Here is a 22,900-nt window from a genome sequence, read left to right on the forward strand (position 1 = left end):
AATGATTTTTTTAAAGTCACAAATGCCTTTTCATCTGAAAAAAATGTATAAGTCAAATAGTATATACAATTAAATGTTATCATATCATTCCATTTATACGGTTTAACACTTCTGTTGTGAAAATTGAAAACTTTTTTAGTTGATCATTTTTTTGACAAAATGTATTACTTTGATCACACCATTTTTAGCTGAAGCCTTGTTAACAAATTTTAAAAATCTTTATCAAAATACAGGATGTTGTTTGTAAGCCTTGAGGTCTGCTTTTTTCTAGTCTGGCTTTGCTTTTTTCAGACTGCAAAAGGAAAAAAATACATTTATTCTGTCATGAATGGCAAATACTACCTCGGCATACTGTTATACATACATGCGACTCAATTTTCTTATTGCATTTTGTGGAAAAAAAGAAAGCAATCAGACAGACCATTATGTTTTTTGTAGCAAGTTCAACCATTCTGGAGATCCAATTTTCCAAGTAAGCACTGCCCCCTGCTGGTATTTGTTAACTAAACATTCCATTTGTATCTCCTTTCATATTATTTTACACAAAATGTCTAATTAATATTTTATTGGTAGGCTAATATCCGAGATAGTTACTAAAATTTTGGCAAACTATATTTGCATCGGTGCCTGCTTACTGAATGCAATTTTGAAAACTCCAGAGTTGACCACAATCTTTACTTATCTCACCATATTTATTCAAAGCTGTGTATATTTTGCCCAAATGTTGGTAGGTCTGTTTTCTGTTGCTGTCTTCATTCACCACCATAAAGCTCGTGACCGCGCATTTAAAATTCAAGCGTGGCGAGGAAGACTGTCGTGAACGCGCATAAGAGGCTTGACGTCACTGAGGCGCCCTGGCTCTCCTGAGCCGCTGGTACTGCTGGCAAAAGATGGGAAAAAGATAGACATCTATCGAGTAAGCAACATAAAATGACGGGTTTTGCAGCCGTAGTCCGATTGACCGAGGATTAAGAATTGACACCGATTTGAACTCTACCAGACAACAAGAAAGGTAACGTTAGCTTGTTTGAAGAGGTTTTCACCACTGGTGTTAGCGAGAGAGAAAAAAAATAGAGGTTCTGGTTGACCACATAGATTGGATGGACTAGCCTCCATATGTCACGGCGAGCTAGCGTTAAACGTATGTCTGTGCATTTGATAGTTTAGCTCTTTTCTTGAAATTTACTAGACTCACATCTCTGAAGAAGAAAATCGTAGCTTAAAATGAAGCCGTTCAGTAGAGGTGAAGGAAATGGATATGGTTTGATGTGGGTGTCTCCAAAGCAGACCCTGTAACGTTACCGTGTCGTTAGGATTGCGCAAAATGCTTTAATTGTGGCTTACTGTATCACATTTACCACCGCATCTAATGAGCTTATCACGCCAGGTATCTAGCTATGTATTTGACCGCATATTATTTCTATTTGCATTCAGTTTTACGAGCAGGACGATTTTTCTTACAAATGTCCACCATGGACTATCCCCTTTTCCCTCCCTTGCTGGTTTTAATCCATAGCGTCAGCACATTGGAAAAATTACTCGGGAGCTTCAAGGTTCATTCCGCAGACAACATTTACTAACCAGTTTACACATGTCAAGCAAACAACAATAACGGGATAACACGTAAGTTAAAGGTAGAAATATCAGCATGTTAGCCGGTATGTTAACGTAACGTTAGCTGCTAGCAAGGCCACGCAGACTAACGTTAACCCAGTTAAATGGCTGTGGTGGAAATTCGGTTAAAAAGAAAAATATGAAACTGAGCACAAACCAGCATACTCGGATACATTTCCGTACACAAATCCGCTTAAAGTCTTGTAATGTTATATACCAGCATTTTAACTCAACTTGTCCGACAAGGCTGACAAAAGGAGTTATGATGACTTACCAACATTGGTATAATGATAACGTTACATCTTTCAACTTACTTTGTTTTAGGGTAAACAGTGGCTCCTACATCTACGTCCTCAAGTAGATATATAATATGGCGATTAGCAAGGACTTTGTTCTAAAGGAAACCACCTGAGAAGAATTTTGTACTTAGATATGATTTTTAAACGGTTACATAACTGTCTGTGCTTAGATTTCACTGTCTTATATGGATCCCCTCCTGCAGTACAGAGTGGACACCCTTACTCACTCTTACTGTGCTGAATGTTAAAAAGTGAACCAAACATTAAATGTAGTTTCCCCATTTTTATATATATATATATATATATATATATATATATATATATATATATATATATATATATATATCCCTTAAATGACTCCCATTTAAGCTATTGCTAATTTTCAACTACTTTGTCAATTTTAAAAACATTTGGTTGTCTTTTTAATTGGTAACAGACACTTTGTAAATGCTATTGTCATGCAAGTTATAGGGAACAACTGTTTTCTTTGCAGATTGGTGTCATAATTTGTAACACTGGATTGCTCCTGTAGAAGAGGGAAAGTCTGTCAGCGTTGTCTGTCCCTGAAAGTGGAGAGCATCAGAACTCTATTTTATTACCCACCATCTCCAGTTGAAGCAGGATCACCACCACATATTAACACAATTTGTGTAAGTCACAATCACAAAATCATCTAGATTATATACAGATACTTGAGCTCATACTTATTATAACAGAAGATGTACGGTAGTGCCCGCTCTGTTGGCAGAGGGGATGCCAACCATAGTGGCGGAAGAGATGGAGGTGGTACTGGTAATCAGGGATCTGGCCGTTCCCCTCGCCTTCCCCGTTCTCCTCGGATGGGACACCGTCGCACCAACAGCACCGGAGGCAGTGGAGGAGGTCCTGGAGGAGCAGGAGGCAAGACGCTTTCCATGGAGAACATCCAGTCCCTCAACGCTGCATATGCAACCTCAGGACCAATGTACCTGAGTGACAATGAGGTTGCCATGACAGGTGACCACCTTCCCAAAAGTGGTGGGACAGTGACGACCATGGGGAGACACAGAGTGACATATGGGTCAAGGGGCAGCAGCAGTGGAGTTGTGGCCGCAAGCACCCCCAACATCTCCACCTCAGTGGCTGCCAACGCTGTGCTGCCAGCAGGCATGATGGCAGGTGATGCTCTAGCTTTTGGGGACCACCACATGGCCTCCACTGTTCCTCATTCTCTAAGGCAGGCCAGAGACAACACCATACTTGACCTGCAGACTCAACTGAAAGAGGTATTTTGCTAATTTCTTTCCAAGTTTGCAGATTCTAACAAGGATTTGGAATTTGTGATAGGAGGTTGAGTTGCTGGGTTCAACAGAGCACATTTACAGTATTTATGTGCTGCTCCTGCTTCCTCAGATTCTGCGTGAGAATGAGATGCTGCGGCGAGAAGTGGAAGTAAAGGAGAGCAAGCTAAGCTCCTCCATGAATTCTATCAAGACCTTCTGGAGCCCAGAATTAAAAAAGGAGCGAGCTCTCAGGAAAGATGAGGTTTCTAAGATCACTGTCTGGAAGGAACAATACCGTGTGATTCAAGATGAAGCACAGGTGAGTGTTCCCTTGTATTTATTTGAATATATGTTTTTGCCTCAAAATTCCATTCCATTCCAGTCATTTTTTTTATCATTCTAACAAAATCAACAATCTGCCTGTTTGAACATGTTTGACTGGAAAAATGCATTTCACCCAGTGTGTCAGCTTTAGCACAAGTGTGTTTCTCTCTTTATTCTCTCTCTGCATAGGCTAGGGGCAGGTTTTTAACATCCAGTTAATCCTCTTATATGCAGCTATATGCTCATGCTTAATAGATGAAAGAGGTTGTAAGTCTAATGGCTGCATTAGCATTTCTGTATGTTTTAGAAATTGCTGGATGTGGTAAACCTGATGAAAATGTGGAGAAAGTGCAAATTTAAAACTGTGTATATGCATAGTAGTTTAAACACTGCAGAAAATAAGAAACCATGTTGTCACGGGTAGCAGTAATTAAGGAGCTGTTGTGAATAACACTTGATTTAGTATTTTGGTTATGTGCTATTCAAGAACAATTGTTATTATTCTCTTTTGGTTGATCACATGTTTTGGGCACAGGTGAGGTGGTACATAGAGTGGAAATTGTCAAAAACAGGATTAATATGTTATACATTTGTCTTTCAAAGGAAATCCATACCAAAACTGCAGAATTCACTTTTAACACTTTTGTTATATTTTCCAAATGTCAAAATGAAGTATACAACTGTACTGGACTTATTATTGTAGAGTTGAATGCGTGTTGCCATTCACCCAAATGGCTTCATTTCTCATTTTAGGTGCAGAAACCTATCATTTTTCATAAGCCCTTCATTCCCTGTTACTACATCTGTGTACTTTTTCACTTGTTTTTCCCTTCCTTGGCTCTGAATCTAAAGAAAGGAGACACTGACTTTTCAACATTTGAGGCCAGTTCCTTTTTCATCAGTCTGTCAGCCTGCACACGTGTAAACACACCTTTATGCGCACATGTTTAACAATTTTTAAAATAAGTGAGTAAATATAGACACAGGGTCTATTTTTAAACCCTACAGTTTGTTGTGGGAATTGTGCAAATTAAGTGTCATTAATGAAGAGAAATAGTCTTTGTTTCACTGTGATTCTTAATGGATGGGCAGATGTGTATAATTTGCTGTTTTCACTCCTGCTGAGTCACAGATTCACACTGTGGACTAATTAATAGTCTGAGTAGCGCAGGACTAATCAGTGGGTGCTGTAATTTAAAGATCTCTGCTTTTATATGTCAGCCTCCAACTCCCACGCTGGCACACATGCAGCGGAAAGCACAGACACACACTCGCAGGCATTTAGCTAATTACAACGTGTGTGTGTGTGTGTGTGTGTGTGTGTGTGTGTGTGTGTGTGTGTGTGTTGTTTTTTTGTGTGTGTGTGTGTGTGTGTGTGTGTGTGTGTGTGTGTGTGTGTGTGTGTGTGTGTGTGTGTGTGTGTGTGTGTGTGTGTGTGTGTGTGTGTTTTTTTTTTTTTGTGTGTGTGTGTGTGTGTGTGTGTGTGTGGTGAGTCAGCCTTTAGTCACAGGGTGGAGAGGGTGATGGAAAGGGAGGAGATGTGTGAATATTGGAGGGAAGAGGAGGGTAGGAAGTGGGTGAGAGAATGGCGTGTGAGGGCTAGGAGGAGGACGGAGAGAAACGAAGGCAGACACTGACTTGTCTCTTTGTTCTGTCGTCTGAAAACGCTCACAGCTGGTTCAGACCGGGGTGTAACGCTGCCTTGTGTCCCTGTCTCACATCAGCTCTGCCAAGTGTCCGTGGCGTCAGATGCCACAAACAATGCAATACTATACGGGGTTGATTGTGTTTCGCCACTTGTATTTCTCTGGGCATGAAACGTAACACTGTCCACAAAGCCCGGCTGTTAGGGGTGCATCTGTCAGGGTACTGCTGAATTGATTAGAGTCTGATTTTTTTTTTTTTTTTTAAACAAAAAAAAAAGGAAAATGCTGTAACACAATATTCTGCCAGGATCCATTCCCATAAAGTGGGATGGCAGAAGCCCCTGTGTTATTCAAATAATCAAAAACATCCCTTCACCTGTGGCTGGGTTAGCTCAGTTGGTAGAGCGGGCGTGCATATGTAGAGTTTTATTCCTCAACACAGAAGGTCCAGGGTTTGAGTCCAACCTGTGACAGTTTCCTGCATCTCTCTCTCTCTCTCTCTCTCTCTCTCTCTCTCTCTCTCTCTCTCTCTCTCTCTCTCTCTCTCTCTCTCTCTCTCTCTCTCTCTCTCCATCAAGTAGTCCAGGAGGATGCAGACAATAAAACATTAAGTTAACATTTGTCATGTCAACATAATGTAACAATATGAACAACACTGATGATATCAGCAACAACATGAACACAATAGTACAGCTGTGTGTCTCTCTCTCTCTCTCTCTCTCTCTCTCTCTCTCTCTCTCTCTCTCTCTCTCTCTCTCTCTCTCTCTCTCTCTCTCTCTCTCCCTCCCCCTCCACCTTCATACCTCAGCTGTCCTATCCATTAAAGGTGGAAATGCCCAAAAAATCTACCCTTGTGTAAATCATTTTGTAATCAAGCAAGTAAGTCCAACAAATGGACACAATAACAGATGAATGTTAACAAATGCATGTGTTTTTCCCTTGTTTGTTTCTAGCATCTCCAGATGACTGTTCAGGCTCTTCAGGATGAGCTGAGGATCCAGAGGGACCTGAACCAGCTGCTCCAGCAAGACCCCAGCATCCATGGCCGGGACCTGGCCCTGACATCTGAACCTACGGAGGAGAACTACCGGCGGCTACAGGCCGAGCACGAGAGGCAGGCCAAAGAGCTCTTTCTTCTTAGGAAGACCCTGGAGGAGATGGAGCTGAGGATTGACACACAGAAGCAAACCCTGGGAGCCAGAGATGAGTCCATCAAGAAACTTCTTGAGATGCTGCAGAGCAAAGGTGGGTCTGAGTCACGGGCTTAAAGCTAATTGCCCCTCATATAGTATTAAAGTATCAACACCTTGGCTGAATGTTGAAGCCAGTGCAAAACTGGGCTACAGACAGACAGACAGACAGACAGACAGACCTTTATTGTCATAGACTAATACAATAAAATTGTGCCACAACTGGTAGGTGCATTAAAGATAGTAAACAAGATACACAATAAATAGCTAAAAACAAGAATAATTGAAGACCTAAAAAACACAAAATGACTGGACAGGAGAAATATTTCACATGGTGTATGTTTATTGTAATATTAGTGCAGTATGATAAAGGCATGATATTGGTTTGGATGTGTGTTCAGTGTTCTGATGGCCCATGGAAAGAAACTGTTTTTCAATCAGTTTGTTCTGGATTTTATGCTCCTGTACCTCCGCCCAGAGGGAAGCCAGCTGGGCAGATAATGTCCAGGGCGAAGGTGGTCATTGCTAATCTTATTAGATCTGGAGAGGCAACGAGAGCTGGCGATGGCATCAAGGCATATTGCTGGCCAATATATCTTGATTCTTTTACAAAACAGCATATAAGACAACAGGAAGTCAATACGTTTCTCCACAAACATTTTGGGTCTCGAAAAGGTTTTGGTCTCAGGCTTTCACTTAAAGCTCCAATGGTTCCAACTTACTTGTTTCCCCTCAGCTCCGCCCAAGCTCTCTCCCCCGCTGGCCAAATATGGGTTTCTGCACTCCATAAAGAAATCATGCTTTAATCTCACGCATGCTTCTGAGGCTAGGAATATCTGAGGGATTCATGCAAAGACCTTTTGCATATGTGTTTCCAAAAAATAATTTCTTCATAGGTTCTTGGTGTCACAAAATATATAGATATCACATTTAACAAAGTAGATGCAGGAAACTAAGAGGAAACCCCAAATCCATTTAAACCCTAGAGGATACCTTTGATGCTTTTAGATATCCCTTCCTGCTGAACAGAACAAAATCTCAGCTCCTGTGTTAGCGTGTGCAGGTTAACCACGTGGCTTATGATGCTCAGGTTGGCTGTTACTAAGATTTTGACATAATAAATGTCTTTCTACCTACTTCATCTATGGCAGGGGTGTAAAACTCAACTTCACTAAGGGCCACACTGGAAAATAAGAATCACATCAAGGGACATGTTTAGTTTATTGACATACTTTTATTTAATCGAAAGTGTCAAATATTTTTGACTGTATTATTGCATGTCTCATTAATAAAAAATGTTCCTTAGCCATCATAGAATTGAGCAAATCAAGCAAAACACCACACAGCCGACTCACAGCAACCTGTTTCACAGCCTGAATATGCAAATTTCTGAGTTTCAAAATTCTGCTTTGAGTCTCGCGTAATTACAGTTTGAAAAGTTTCTTGTCTTTTTGGTTTGGCGCACAACTAGTAGGGCCAAAATTGATTCGTGAACCTAAATTAATATGCAGGCTGGATCAAAATTTGTGAGAGGCCGGATTTGGCCCACGGGCCTTGAGTTTGACACATCTATGGTAACCAAGGTGTTGTGTACCCAGGGCCGTCTGCCAAGGCATCAGAGGAGGACCAGGAGCGGACCAGGAGACTGGCTGATGCAGAGATGCACAGGCATCACCTTGAGAGTTTACTGGACCAGAGAGACCGAGAGATTAATGCACTAAGAGAGGTAATGTCCAGTCCAACCATGGCAGATATAACATTACATTTTATTAGTCTAGTGATGTTGTTTTCTCTCCTTTATACTTTGATATACTGTAAAACTGCACATAGATATTTTATACACACATGCTGCAACATGTTCTTCTTCATCTGACCCAAAAGGAGCTGCACCGTCGATACGAGGGAACCCCCGAGTCCACCAAAACTAAGGCTCTACAGACTGTCATCGATATGAAGGTGAGTATTTAAATAAAGCAGTGTGTCGGAGTATGTTTGTGTTATGTTCGGTCACACTTGTTCATTTGAATGCGTGTGTGCTCCTCTTTTTCAACCCCAGGATGCAAAAATCAATTCAATGGAGCGGGGCCTGAGAGACATGGAGGAGGAGCTTCTAATGCTGAAATCCAATGGACTTCTGAGCTGTGAGGAGCGTCAGGAGGAGATGAAGCAGATGGAGGTCTACCGCAGCCACACAAAATTCATGAAGAACAAGGTGAGAGACAACATGAGATGGAGTTGAGTCAGTCTGTTGTAGTAAATCTTAAATTCAGAAGCAGGACTCAGACTCCAGATATCCTGATACTTTTCCTCAGCAGCTGTCCATCTTGAATTCACTAGAAACTTCAATTTGCAAAGTTTCATTTTCATCCCTCCTTCTTTCCCCCATGACCTCATCTTTTTCAGATGGAGCAGGTGAAGCAGGACCTTTCCAGGAAGGACACTGAGATGCTTGGTTTGCAGACCAAGCTGGAGACGCTCACCAACCAGTTCTCAGACAGCAAGCAGCACATAGAAGTCCTCAAGGAGTCCCTCACTGCCAAGGAGCAGCGAGCTGCCATCCTACAGACAGAGGTACAGCAGAGCTATACACTCTTGCCCAAGGGACTTAGGGAATAGGTGTAAAGCAAGAGCATTTTAAAGGTACATATGCTATGTAGTGAGGGGCAAAACTTGTTCCTCCTACTTCTGACTGATAAAACTGCAAACAAAAGCACAGAAGTCACCATAAGTTAAAGCGCTCATATTATGCTCATTTTCAGGTTCATAATTGTATTTACAGGTTGTACCAGAATAGGTTTATGTGGTTTAATTTTCAAAAAACACCATATATTTGTTGTACTGCACTTTGCTGCAGCTCCTCTTTTCACCCTGTGTGTTGAGCTCTCTGTTTTAGCTACAGAGTGAGACATCTGACTTCTGTTCCATCTTTGTTGGGAGTCGCAGTAATGGTGCGTTCTTTTTGTCTTGTAATGCACGACGTAGCCATCTTTGAAAGTGAACTCGGGGGTCCTCAGAGTTCAGACGACTTCACGAGTCGTATATACGACCTCGGGGGGCGTTCTTTTTGCAACTTCCGGTTCGTAACTCCGGAACATGACTCGTAGATCGACTTCGGTGGAAAAAAAGAACGCACCATTAGTACTGCTAGCTTGTCAGTTGCAGAGTATGAGGGAGTGCCACGCTAGCAGCTAGGCGTGCATTATAACGTGTTACAAAGTGACGCACGTTCATCACGGAAATAAAGGCTGGACTACAGTAGAGCTGTTTGGAGCAGTTTGTGAACAGTGTTTTCTGTTGGAGATGGTAAGTCCCTTTTGGGGTGGACTTTGGGCTTTTTCACTTTGTAAACTACGGAGCCCTCATGTGACGCACATGAAAGTTTCACATGAGCACATGAAAGTTTCGTGTGAGCACATGAAACAAAATCTTAGATTTGTTTTCATGTGCGCCGCTTTAAAACCCATTTTGCGCTGTTATGAACCGTGCCAGTGCCACAGTCAGCAGCACTGCAGCAAAGAACTCCGGTTAAAAGGATGGCGGCTAAAGATGAGTTTATATAGATGCCAAAAGGCTTCAAAACGATAACGTGAAAAAGCTTAACGTGGTTTTATGCTACCTAAACAACGATCAATGATCACCAAATTTCTCTCTCATATTGTTCCTCATAACCACTGAAAATATTCAAAAAATCTAACCAGAAATTTGGTGATCGTTGTTTAGGTACATTAAACCACGTTAAGCTTTTTCCTACAATCGCCTCAATGAAGCAGAAACGCTTAATGTCAGATAACGTCCATAATAATTGGACTTTGGGTTAGATTTTTTTTGACCGCTTTCAGTGGTTATGAGGAGCAATATAAGAGAGAAATTTGGCGATCGTTGTTTAGGTACATTAAACCACGTTAAACGTTTTAGAATGATCCCGTTCAGTTCTCGTATAATTAATCGAACATTCTCTTTCCTTTTGTTTAATCCATTCTCCTTGCATTTTGTGTACATCCACCTATATCCGTGAGCTGGCCAGATGTTTGTAACTGTTCATAAATGAAAGTAATTGCCTGATCCAAATCGCTGTATTCCTTGCGCCGGAAGAGATTACAAGACTTTAAAATCCGTTTTAAATGTCTTATCAAAACAATATAATGGTGACGACTTGCAAGCAAAGCAGCGATGTCCTTATAATGAAGACCTAGATTAAAATATAGTGCAACTAATTAACTGTACTGTGGTCATTCTCTAGCTGTCTCCAGTATGGCCCAGGCTATGGCTTTCATGTGCCCACACTAGTTTTGCGTGCTCACACGAAACTTTCATATGCTCACGTGAAACTTTCATGTGTGCACATGAAAAGGTTTTGCGTGCGCACATGAGAGTTTCGCGTGAGCACCTGAAAGTTTCATGTGAGCACATGTAACTAAACATTTTTGTGTGTACATTATTTTTTTTTTTTTTTTTTGCTCATGTCCCCTTAGAGGCTCCGTGGTAAACCTAAAACGTGCACAAAAAGATATATATATATATAACGCAATAAAGGAAAGGGGAAAAGCCAAAAAGCACAATTTGAGCACTTTAAGGGAATGTTCCGGTTTTCTTTGCTTTTGACCACCTTTGTGATGGTGACACAGTTATGGTCAGCGACTGTTGTAAGTTGTCCACCTCTACCTGACCAGGTGGATGCCTTGCGCCTGCGCTTGGAAGAGAAGGAGGCAACTCTGAATAAGAAGAGCAAGCAGATACAAGAGATAGCAGAAGAAAAGGGCACGCTCAACGGGGAGATCCACGACCTCAAGGACATGCTGGAGGTTAAGGAGCGCAAAGTGAATGTGCTACAGAAGAAGGTGATTTGGACTAAGCGCTGCCCAGAGATCTTGTGTTGTCTGAAATGACCACATGCATTCATCATGCTACAATGTGTGTCCTGTGGCTGATGTTCATTAAGACTGATGGTTGCTTGTGTTTGCTCTGCAGATTGAGAACCTGCAGGAGCAGCTGAGGGACAAGGAGAAGCAGATGAGCAGTCTGAAGGAAAGAGTAAAGTCTTTGCAGGCAGACACTTCCAACACTGACACTGCTCTCACCACACTGGAGGAGTCTCTTGCCGAAAAGGTGAGTTTATGTCTGCACATACCAGGTTACTTCTGTGTGTGTGGTGTGTGTGTGTGTGTGTGTGTGTGTGTGTGTGTGTGTGTGTGTGTGTGTGTGTGTGTGTGTGTGTGTGTGTGTGTGTGTGTGTGTGTGTGTGTGTGTGTGTGTGTGTGTGTGTGTGTGTGTGTGTGTGTGTGTGTGTGTGTGTGTGTGTGTGTGTGTGTGTGTGTGTGTGTGTGTGTGGTCGCGGGTGTGTGTGCGCGGTCGTGGTCGTGTGGTCTGTAAAATTATTATTATTTTTTTTCTCTATCTCCTCCTCCTAGGAGCGCATCATTGAGCGTCTAAAAGAGCAGCGAGACAGAGACGACAGAGAGAAGACGGAAGAGATCGACAGTAACAAAAAGGAACTAAAAGAGTTGAAGGAGAGACTGAGCTTACTGCAGGGAGACCTGTCAGACAGAGAGGTGAGAAACGGATACAGGAACACAAGCTCACAGAACAACATGCAAACTGTTGTTTACTGTGATTCTATTAATACAGTAAAACATTACGGTCAGGTTTTTTCCATTAGTCTTACTTTGCGATGAGTCATTGATGCCTGTATTAGCTCTAATGCATTTTCAGTCTCCTCGGTCCCATGCTCTGTTAGTTTGATAAGCTGAAACAGGGTCGTGTGTGTCTCTGTGTGTGTGTGTTTCTGTGTGTGTTTCTGTGTGTGTGTGTGTAGACGTCTCTGTTGGACCTGAAGGAGCATGCATCATCCCTGGCCTCGTCTGGGCTGAAGAAAGACTCCAAACTCAAGAGCATGGAGATTGCCTTGGAGCAGAAGAGGGAGGAGCTCTTCAAAGTGGAGAACCAGCTTAAGAGAGTGAGAACCTTTTTAAATAAAGAAATCAGGCAGCTCATGTGTTGGCTCAGCTCTACATCATGCTACTAAATGTTGTGTTTTATATAATTATAACATAGTCTGTTATCTAACCCCTTCCTGCGGAGTCAGAAGTGAATACAACTGCTTTCTAACTGGCGTCCTGTCCTCGGTCAGGCTCAAAATGCAGCCCTGGAGGCTCAGGCCAACACTGAGGTGGCTGAGCGCATTAAGAACCTCGAACAGGAAGTGGCCCGCCACAAAGAGGATTCTGGGAAGGCCCAGGCTGAGGTGGACCGCCTGCTGGAGATCCTTCGGGAAATGGAGAATGAGAAGAATGACAAGGACAAAAAGATCAATGAGCTGGAGAGGTGGGTGGAAACGTGCATGTTTCAGTTACTCTCAAAATCTTTTCTTTTGTAAGGATGACTGTTCATGGTGGTAAACTTGAAAGGTGTGGACATTCAGTCTGCACCATGTGTTCAAGCTTTGCCCTTGTCACTATACAGTAGTTAATGAATGTGTGCCAGTTTTATGTGCAGCTAGTTTCTAACTGTTAGCCCTGGAATAAATGGTGAACTTAATGTGTAAAGATTTAGTTGTGACTTTGTGGCAACAGAAGTTTGGATTGATTGAGTCTTGATTTCACGTGCTGTTGTTTTTTTTTTTTTGGTGTTAGCTACACTGTGCTTTCTGCTGTCTGTTTTCGTCCCGGGACTTGTGACCACTGTCCCTCTTAACTGATACAAATTTTCCTTCAATGACATCATGTCACTGTGGAGATGGTTGCCCCCAGCACATTAAATGGTGGATTGTAATGTAATTTGTCCATCTGCCATTTTTGCATCTTCGCAGTATTGCTTTGAAAGCTGATGTGGTGAATGTTATTAGCAGACCTGTTGTAAGCTGGTAGGTAGTTGGCATAGGCAAGCATGTATGTCATGAACTATGAGATCTTCTTAATCCTAGAGCTGATGTGTATGAGCCACCCGACCTCCCTTTTTTATTCTCTTCTTCTTCATATTGACTCCTCTTCCTGGTCTGTTTTTCTCTTTACTGTCTTTCTTGTCTTTACACCGGAAATCTTTCACCCCACCAGCTTGGCCTCCAGGTTAGTATTTGCTATTTTTCTTTCTTTCCCAGCCCAGGAATCCTTATTCTTTCATATCTTATTTCTCTCCCTTGTTTCTCTCCACCTCACCTCTCCATAGGATGTGGTGTCGCAAGCAACTGCCTTGTCCTCTTACTTCTGTTCATTACCAGTTTTCCTATTTTCCCTTCTTATTTTTTTGTCTTTCACCCTGAGTCAAATCTGAGATTGACTCTTTGCAGAGCTGTCTAAAATCAAAGCAAGTCTGTAAGGGTATGGTTTTAACGGTCATTTCAGTATGTTTTTTAAAAAAGGGGAGCGTTTCATCGGATCATATCTCTTTATGTCCGCATTCGATTTTTATTTGCTGCCTGACACTGTATTGTATTACTTACAATTGGCTACAATCATAACTGGCTCCTAACATTCTACATGGATGATGCAAATGAAAATATGAAATATGCTTCCTATACTTCCTTGACTTGGTAGTAAAGGGAGCTTCCTTTTTGGAATCAGACCAACATTTATTTGGTGCATATTTGTACTACTAAACATAACTTATTTAAACTGTTTTCACAATTTACCATCTCTTTTCAGTTGGAATGATAAATTCAGTAACAAAAATTACATGTGAAGTAGGACAATGATAATTTAACTTATACATACTTATCCCATGTATCCCATGGTGTCCCTGTAGGCAGATGAAGGACCAGTCGAAGAAGGTGGCGTCTCTGAAGCACAAGGAGCAGGTGGAGAAAAGCAGGAATGCTCGACTCGTGGACGAGGCCAGGAAGAGGGAGGACAACATGTCTGAGAGCTCCCAGCAGGTGAAGGTGAGGCATGGGTGCGGTTTGCGTGTATGAACCTTGCAATACAACAAAGTTCACATTTGCTGGCACAGACTTACTAGTTCAGCATCCAACAAACCATAGTTTGACCACTTCCTACTCCTGTTCTGAAGGACACGCTGCGTCAGAAGTCGGAGCGCATTGAAGAGCTGGAGGAGGCCCTGAGAGAGAGCGTTCAGATCACTGCTGAGCGAGAGATGGTGCTGGCACAAGAGGAGGCTGCCAGGTCACTCCAGGAGAAACAGGTACACAGCTCCCCCTAAACACACACACACACACACACACACACACACACACACACACACACACACACACACACACACACACACACACACACACACACAGCAATATTATTCAACCCAAACGATCACACGTACAGAGCATGTGTATCTAAACCCATCTATATACAGATAAAAGAAACCCCTTCATATACTGAGATTCTTTTTAGCTGCCCCTGTGGTGTTTCTCATCCTTTCTTCACCTCCTTCCTCTCCTCCGGCCTCCGTCTCTTTTATCAGTTCTTTTATCTTTTGCTTGTCATTTTCTCTTGTTTTCTCTCTGCTACACACCGCCTCTCAGAAGCACTCACTCAAACCAATGCATGAGTCCAACCTCGCCCACTTTAAGTGGTCTAAGGTATGAGCCCAGTATGTGTGACCTCCCTTCAGTTAGCAACAACACTTACAGGGGGAAACAATAACAGCAACACCTCTACAATGTATGCGATAACGCAACAACCCTGCAATACATGCATTTGTGAAGTTAGATTATTTTTGGGGAATTTGCATTTGATGTTGTTGGATTGCATTGTTTTGTAAGATGTTGCTGTTTCCAGTCCTTGTAAATTTCATGTTATTTTGTTGACCTGCTGTAACATTGCAATGCTTGAATTGGTTGGCACGGACATCAAATAGCCAATAGAATTGATCATTTGGGGATGAATTAAAACTCTTTCATTCAGTCAATTATAATCAAAGCATGTACGGATACGAAAAGATAGTACTCCTGTGCCCTTTTTTAAATGAATAACAGGTGAATTAAATTTTGTGCTGTAGTTTAATGGTATCTGTGTTATAGTCCTCCCCAAAAGCCAACATGAATTCTGCTGCCCCTGTCTCTCATTAGAGCACTGCACACTGATCAGGTCCTCAAAAGTGTCTTTCCATGAAAAAAGCCCTGATCCTCACTGATGGATTTAGGTTTTACCCTATTCATGATTGAGTTGTTGTTGTGTATGTGTTTGTGTTCCCAGATGGAGGAGCTGCTGGGAGCCATGGAGAAAGTAAAGCAGGAGCTGGAGTCCATGAGGGCCAAGCTGGCCTCAACCCAGCAGTCTCTGTGTGAGAAAGAGGCACACCTCTCAACCCTGCGAGCTGAGCGCAGGAAACACCTGGAGGAGGTGCTGGAGATGAAGTAAGAAACACACACACACACACACACACACACACACACACACACACACACACACACACACACACACACACACACACACACACACACACACACACACACAGTAGGGTGGAGAAGACTCGATTGCTGCCTTCATCTTGTAAAATGTCATCCCATTCTGTCCTTCCCCAGCTGGCGGCATGATTTTCTGCGATGAATAATAAATGATAATTGAGCTATTTACTTGTGTGGTTAAATGCCGTGTTGTTTCATCCCCACCTAACAGGCAGGAGGCGCTGCTGGCTGCTATCAGCGAGAAGGATGCTAACATTGCCCTGCTGGAGTTGTCCTCCTCTAAGAAGAAGAAGACCCAGGATGAGGTGGCTCTGCTGAAACGGGAGAAGGACCGACTGGTGCAACAGCTCAAACAGCAGGTGGGGAGGGGGCTGCTGGGATCCATGGAGGGGAATACACGATTGCGGTGTTCCAGTAGTTCAGGGATCCTTGCTGTGATTTCACACACTCGTGTTATTTCCATTTATTTTTCCTACACGTCTCTCACACAGAATATGCTCACCAGTAGGGAGTAGAGTGCAGGGACTCTGTGTTTTACCAGAAAACAAAATTGGAAAGATTGGACACCATAATTGTGCGTTCTTTTTGTCCACCGAAGTCGATCTACGAGTTGTTTACGAGCAGAAAGCAGAGCAGTAGCCTAACGTTAATCAAAACATAATTTTCATGTATCAAACTGTGAAATATATTTGTGTAATATGTCAATAACTGGGTGAATAGAATCCTAAATGTTACTAAAATCCATCTTTTCTCCGACTCGTAGTATTGTGTGACAAAAAGAACACAACAACCCGCGGTTATTCGTTTTTCGACATGGATGTGACGTCACACTCAAGCTACTAGTCGCGATTACAAGACAAAAAGAACGCACCATAAGTCAGTTTCTTTCAGTAACAATAGTTTGTGTTATCCTGCAAGGATACATCACAAATGCCAGTGAATTATGTCTAAGGATTATCTGTTGCTCTGGAGAGTAACTTTTTCCACAAACAGTATTTGAAGTCCCTTCTCTCTCTCACTCTCAAAACAATGGCTTAATATCAAACTGGTTCTCTGTACACTGGCTACCCACAAAGGTTTTAGCCATATGCAATATTTTTCTCCTGGGGTAATTTATGTAAAAGATAAAGCAATTTAATTCAATTAATTGATTTTAAATCGAAAACCATGAATCACTTCACTCAGTTCCTAATTCTGAGCACAAAACCGATCTGAAACCAGGTAAGGGGCATAATTCTCTGAAACATGTATATTAAATGTTTTTTACCAGCATGATATTTGATTCATGGCAATTGATCTTTGTTTAGCAGAGTAGGCCGAAGGTTACAGAAACATTGACGTTTTTATCAAGCCAGGTGCATCTATTGTAGCTTCACGTTTCCTTATGCTTGGAACAGTTTTGTTCTGCCGACTTCTGTTTTTATTAAAGTTTTTTTTTTTTTTTAAGTCTCTAGTCTTTCCAATCCCCTCCCCTTGTTCCCTTACCACCCGCTCCCTCCCACCTTTCCATCCTCCAGTTCTGCCGACTTCTGCTGTGATGACAGGACCTGTCCGGTACATTGACTTGTTGTCACAGTAGAAAAATCACCGGTGTAAATATTAAAATAATCAATAGCTGAATTCCATTTAGCTGCTTCAGTTTCATGGTACTGGTATTGTGCATCCTGGCTCACTGGATAAATGGGACGCTTAAATAGGAACACCTGTGCTTTTCTTACTGTGTCAAAATATCTGCTGTGAAAAAGGTCTTTTGTCTGACTCTTGTTGGTATTGCTGGATTCGATTCTAGGACGTAGCCATGACGCCCACAAACCTCAGTAATAATACTGGTGAACAAAATGTACTTATAAGCAATGGACAGGACTGCTCATTATATGAATAGGTTACACTTTACTTTAACTTTTCTACATAAGACTGACATGACACTGTCATGAACGTGTCATAAAACATTATAAACAAGTCATAAACGTTTATGACATAACTCTTTTTTTAGTAAGTGTCATTTGGTTTTGTCATGACACGTTATGGTTAGGGTTCATGTGTCATGACAGTGTCATGTGAGTGTCATGTATTCATGACAGTGTCATGTCACTCTTATGTAGAAAACTTAAAGTGTTACCTATGAATAACTTTTACCAAGTCAGCTTCAGATATCCCTTTTTTTTTTTTTTTTTTTTTGTATCCCATCACTCTCCTGCTTTTCATAGTTTCCCTGTGTACAGCGTTTTATTATTCTTACCATTTTTGATTTACAGACTCAGAACAGGATGAAACTGATGGCAGACAACTATGAGGATGACCATCTGAAGACCGCTTCGGACCAGACAAATCACAAACCCTCTCCAGATCAGGTAGCTTACCTAACCACCAATTAGTCATGTTTTCATTTCATCCTGAACAGCCTCTCTAAAATGTCTGTAATTTTAACAATGTAAAGTCAAGATGGTTGAACTGATGCCTACTATCTGAAGGGAATTATGATTTTGAAATGCAGGTTTTCTTCGGTCTTTTTAACTTGTCTGTCTATATACGCACTAACCAAATGTTCCTTTTTGTAATGCTGCGATCGGCTTAACTTGTGGCTAACAGGATGATGAGGAGGGTATTTGGGCGTAGCTGACCTTTTGCCCTCCCCCTCTCTCTCTCTCAGCCATTTTGTTCAAAAGGGTGAGCTCTAATGGAAAGCCAGACCTGTCACACCTTTCTTCATCGTTGCTCTGTGGCATGTTTACTTGACTTCCATTCATTGTTTTTTTTCAAATTATTTTTGTTGTTGCCATATACCATTCCTCTCTCCTCAATATTGATGGTCATTGTCACCATTGCTTGGTCTTTCTGTGATCTTACCGCTCATCCTTGCCTGCCTTTAACACTGCTCATGTATTTCTTTTTAGTGGCTTATGGGAAAGGGATTTGGAGGGGGAGGCGGGGGAGCGGGGTGTCTGTGAGTTTTCGTGCACAAGTTAAGAGGATGAGATAATTTAGATCCTGGCTCAGTCTCATTGCCCCAAACTAAAACATCTTAGCTCTGCATGCCACTGCTCTGACACTGACGTTTAGCTCCTCACATTTTGACCCATACACTGAATAATGGTTTTCACCTCGACATAGTCTGGCTCAACGGATGTACATTGCTGGGATAAAGCCTGACATCCAGTGCATCTGACACGTGGCGGATGTCCCTCCCATTCATTTATCTCCGCTATCTATTTTGCAAGGGCACCGTCGCTGCATCTGGGGCTTAGTGCAGCACAGGACAGTTGTGATTTGTTCAAAGAAATACAAACAAGCCAGAGTATTTATCCCAGAATAGATAAGCAGCGTAGCCACACCACACTCCAGCTATGACACTGTGGCGATGGGTCTGGCTATACAAGACTGCCCTTGATGTAATCAGTGGTTGAGTAAGTCCCTTTAGACACTTTGTTGAGCTGCACATGCACAATCCATGGGTACTCTTATAATGCACCTGAGAAGCTTGTGTCTAATGTGAGATGGTGATGGCTTCATAAGCATGCATGCAGAAGATGTTTTTCTCTCATTTTTTTTTGTTTTCATACAAGTGGGGTCTTGTGCTTGGGTCTTTCATTATGTTCAATCATTGAAATGGGACCATGGCTCTTCCTTCGTTAAACGTCGCTGTGTAGTCTGAAGAATGTTTTATTTTACATAATTTTCTTCCCCTCGTTTCGCCTCTTATTTGCCACACTGCCTCACACTCTCTTCCCTTTTGTCCCACGCTGCAGATGATAACCCCTCTTCTAGCCCTGTCCCAGAACCGCAGTAAACTCAAGCTCTACATCGCCCACCTGACAGACCTCTGCCATGACCGGGACCCCAGCATCCTCAGCCAGCTCACGGCGCCCTCTCACTACCACCACAGCGACCCTGAAGACTGGGAGGAGGAGCTCCAGAAGATGAGTGTGGAACAGGTAGAATAGAAGTTACAAGTATATTGGCATAAATAATAACTTTTAAAAAGTAAGCCTTTTGGTTTGCTTCTGAATTGATTATAATTCAAATGACTAGGCCTGCATCAACACAAACAGAGAGAAAGTAATGAACAAAAAAAATACAATTCCAGTGCGTTAATGGAAACCAAGGAAATAAAAGTACCGTAGGGAAAATGTATCAATTAAAGGCGCACAAGAACAAATTTTTTTCAAAGTTTGATTTGAAAGTGGACACATTTACGGAACATTTAAGATAACGAAGTTGATTTCAATTAGTTTTACTCGTTTTTATACATTCCTGATGTAATAATCCTTCAATTAGTGCGTCTTGTCTGTTATATATGTTGCTGCGGAGAGCAATTATTGCTTCCATGAATGCTGAATGTGTACTAGGGTAGTGACAAAGTATCTTGGATTTAGTTGTTGTATCTGTGTATTAAAAAAAAAAGTCAGTCAGTCAAAACAAGTCAGTCACTTTGGGAGTCATAGCAGGCTCCAACCCTGTGTTTTAACTTGCATGATGATGCAGTCCTTTAGTCATTAATTATATCAGGGATAGTGCCTTTAAGGGAACTTAAATAAATGGAGAATTTCCTCACCATTGTTAGATTCAAATTACATGCCACATTCAAGAAGGCTTTTTTATTTTTTATTTTTTTTATGAATTCTTTTTTTACTTAAAAAATTCCTAAATATGTATTTGATTTTTTGAAAAATGCAGTTTTGTTGATTAAAAGTCTGTTTAAAAAAAAAACTAATGTATGTTGTTGTTTTTTTCTCTCTCTCTCTCCAGTTGGAGCGAGAGCTGCAGGTGTGTGAGAAGGAGAGTGGAGAGCTGCAGGAGTACGCCAACTCTGTTCTCCAGCAGATCGCAGACTACTGCCCCGATATCCTGGAGCAGGTTGTCAATGCCCTGGAGGAGTCATGCTGACACTCTGACATCAGACACAACCCGGAGCCAAAGCTAGGGCATTATCTCAACCCCATTGAGCTTTTCTTCCTCGCTCCCCTCGTCCACCCTGGAACAAACTTTCACGACTCCTAAGTGCTTTCCTGTCTCATGTGTCTCTCTAATGTCAGGCCTGTAATATGGAATTAGGGATGTTCACAAAGTGTCGAAATGTTGTCCGATAAGGCACAAGTATCAGATTACACACTGCAAACTGAGGTATTCTCATTTAGTGACAGCTGTGGTAGATGGTTTACTCGCAGTGGGAAGAGAAGAACTAAAGTACAAATCTAATCCCATTTCAGGCACGCATTTGTGAACTCACCAAAATTAAGATTTTTTACTTGTGGTATACTTAAGTATTGCACAACTGTAAGTCTGGTACAGGTGCGTTGGGAGAGAAAGGATATCAGATGAAAGAAGCAAAGTCTTGGAGTATACTGCCAACCTTCCTCTCCCTCGACATCTTCATTTAACAGCTAGATAAAGCACAGTTACCTCAGCCACTTCAATCTCAGTCTTTTACCCCTTAGATTCCTCTTACATATTTTCAAGTCAAAAGGGGTAAATGTATTCCTTACACGGGACAGGAAAGCACTTTCTGTCTTAGAGAACTGGGGAGCTGCTACATCCAGAGGGGAGCAGAGAGGAGCTCAGTTCAGTGGGTAAATCATGGAGCCATGAAGATGCTTATTTTGTATTGTAGTTGGTGTTCCCTAAGTTGGAGTCACTAGTTAGAAATACAACTACTGGTGGCCAAACATCTGAACACATAGGAAATGCCACTTTTTAACCAAATATAAATGCAGCATGTTCTCCAAATGTTCCCTCTCCTAGCTTGGAGCTGTGGATCTGCCATTGTAGCCAGGGTTAAGTTGTAGGTACGTTTAACTGTGTGGTCTGTGGCTGAGTCACTGGCATGAGAGGGGATCAAGGCCTGACGTTTGACGCAGATCATAGGCCAGCTTTTAGTTACACTATGTCCTCAAATACGAGAGAGAGAGAGAGAGAGAGAGAGAGAGAGAGGAGAGAGAGAGAGAGAGAGAGAGAGAGAGAGAGAGAGAGAGAGAGAGAGAGAGAGAGAGAGAGAGAGAGAGAGAGAAGAGAGAGAGAGAGAGAGAGAGAGAGAGAGAGAGAGAGAGAGAGAGAGAGAGAGAGAGAGAGAGAGAGAGAGAGAGAGAGAGAGAGAGAGAGAGAGAGAGAGAGAGAGAGAGAGAGAGAGAAAGCTTTTATTCTCTGTGATGTATTCATTTTTAGATGGTTTTGCACTCAACGTCCACTTGTTTATGAGGTATGCAATGTTTCTTTTCAGAACGTTCTAGTGGCCTTGGAGCATGCACAGAGATCAGTACTGGACCTAATGCAGGGATATTTATTCCTCTGTAATATTGGTGCTAAGGCATGATGTAAGAACTTATGTGATTCCACTGATCATTCAGTCTCATCCAAAGTTTCTATAGATGTTACTTAAAGCCCACCTGATCTTTAGTTTGTCGACGGAATCACTGAAGAATACAAGCGACACCCCTCTTTCTTGTATTTACCAATGCAAGTGATGCCTCCTTTTATTTTTTTTTATTTTTTAAATCTTCAGGGCTGAGGTTTTTAATTGCATAATTGCATCTACATTTACAGGAAATTAGTCACTTTTCAGCAGATTTTGACTTTTTAGATCGGTTTGTAAATAACGTGATATTTAACACGTACAGTGACTGAATAAAGGTAACTAAGTGGAAGGTGTTGTGCATTCTTTTAAAAAACCTCAAAAGTTAAAAGCAGTGCAGTTGTCTTTTGTCTCTAATTTTGTCTTCATGACAAAGTGTGTGTGTGTGACAGTACTGCCATAACTTTCGGAAAGTCATGTTCTCTAGAGCTATATATAAATATAATACATATATATATATATAAAAATGTTTACTGTATGGATATGCATTGAATGTTTGCACAGAATCTTAAAGAGCGAGCTGCTCTGAACAAAAATGACCCCTGAGTTAGTGTCTTCAGCAGAAACTGAGGAAAGAAGTGTCAAAAAAATCTTGTGTCAAAATAATGTATAAACTACAAATGTTTTCAAACCGTGACTGTGTGATGGGAGAGTACTTTTCTTGCATTTATTTCTAATAGTCATTTTTATATACTTTCACCAAATGGTGATGTAAATGTATTACCCCGAGATTGCGGTGTTGTCTTTTCTTCTTCCCTGTTATGTCAACGTTTTTTTGTTGGTTGATGTCATAGGCAGACTGGGCCTGATGGATATAAAGTCAGTCTCCAATCATCATGGCCCTCCTGCTGTCATAACAGGAACATA

The 22,900-nt window shown here is 41.7% G+C and overlaps 1 protein-coding gene across 7 annotated transcripts; it reads left to right on the plus strand.

Annotated features, from left to right (window-relative positions):
• Positions 1-815: 815 nt before the first annotated feature.
• On the plus strand, positions 816-21,633 carry LOC120564571 (ELKS/Rab6-interacting/CAST family member 1-like). 7 transcript variants are annotated; one of them, XR_005640121.1, is made up of 22 exons: positions 816-1,012; positions 2,407-3,178; positions 3,306-3,494; positions 6,099-6,390; positions 7,934-8,061; positions 8,217-8,291; positions 8,392-8,547; positions 8,739-8,906; positions 11,006-11,173; positions 11,304-11,441; positions 11,744-11,884; positions 12,148-12,288; positions 12,463-12,656; positions 13,385-13,396; positions 14,073-14,208; positions 14,337-14,468; positions 14,803-14,859; positions 15,476-15,636; positions 15,899-16,046; positions 17,943-18,038; positions 18,277-18,354; positions 19,434-19,559. XR_005640121.1 is itself a non-coding variant. In XM_039809685.1 (22 exons), the coding sequence occupies exons 2-22, from the start codon at positions 2,633-2,635 to the stop codon at positions 20,569-20,571; spliced, it is 3,402 nt and encodes a 1,133-aa protein (XP_039665619.1). In that variant the 5' UTR covers positions 816-1,012; positions 2,407-2,632; the 3' UTR covers positions 20,572-21,633. The 7 variants fall into 7 exon arrangements, 5 of the variants coding, with proteins under 5 accessions (XP_039665619.1, XP_039665621.1, XP_039665622.1 ...); XM_039809685.1 differs by lacking the exon at positions 18,277-18,354 and adding an exon at positions 20,434-21,633 and having other exon boundaries at positions 19,434-19,619; XM_039809686.1 differs by lacking the exons at positions 816-1,012; positions 18,277-18,354 and adding exons at positions 1,497-1,623; positions 20,434-21,633 and having other exon boundaries at positions 19,434-19,619.
• Positions 21,634-22,900: the final 1,267 nt, after the last annotated feature.

Source organism: Perca fluviatilis, chromosome 8 (assembly GCF_010015445.1).
Source record: "Perca fluviatilis chromosome 8, GENO_Pfluv_1.0, whole genome shotgun sequence".
Taxonomy (NCBI): Eukaryota; Metazoa; Chordata; class Actinopteri; order Perciformes; family Percidae; genus Perca; species Perca fluviatilis.

What these genes read in the sequence shown, in the direction of transcription:
- LOC120564571 (XM_039809685.1), top strand. Translation starts at nt 2,633, where the DNA reads ATGTACGGTAGTGCCCGCTCTGTTGGCAGAGGGGATGCCAACCATAGT. An exon ending in AGACTGTCATCGATATGAAG is followed by an intron (nt 8,292 to 8,391) that starts GTGAGTATTTAA and finishes TTTCAACCCCAG; the next exon opens with GATGCAAAAATCAATTCAAT. An exon ending in GAGACCTGTCAGACAGAGAG is followed by an intron (nt 11,885 to 12,147) that starts GTGAGAAACGGA and finishes GTGTGTGTGTAG; the next exon opens with ACGTCTCTGTTGGACCTGAA.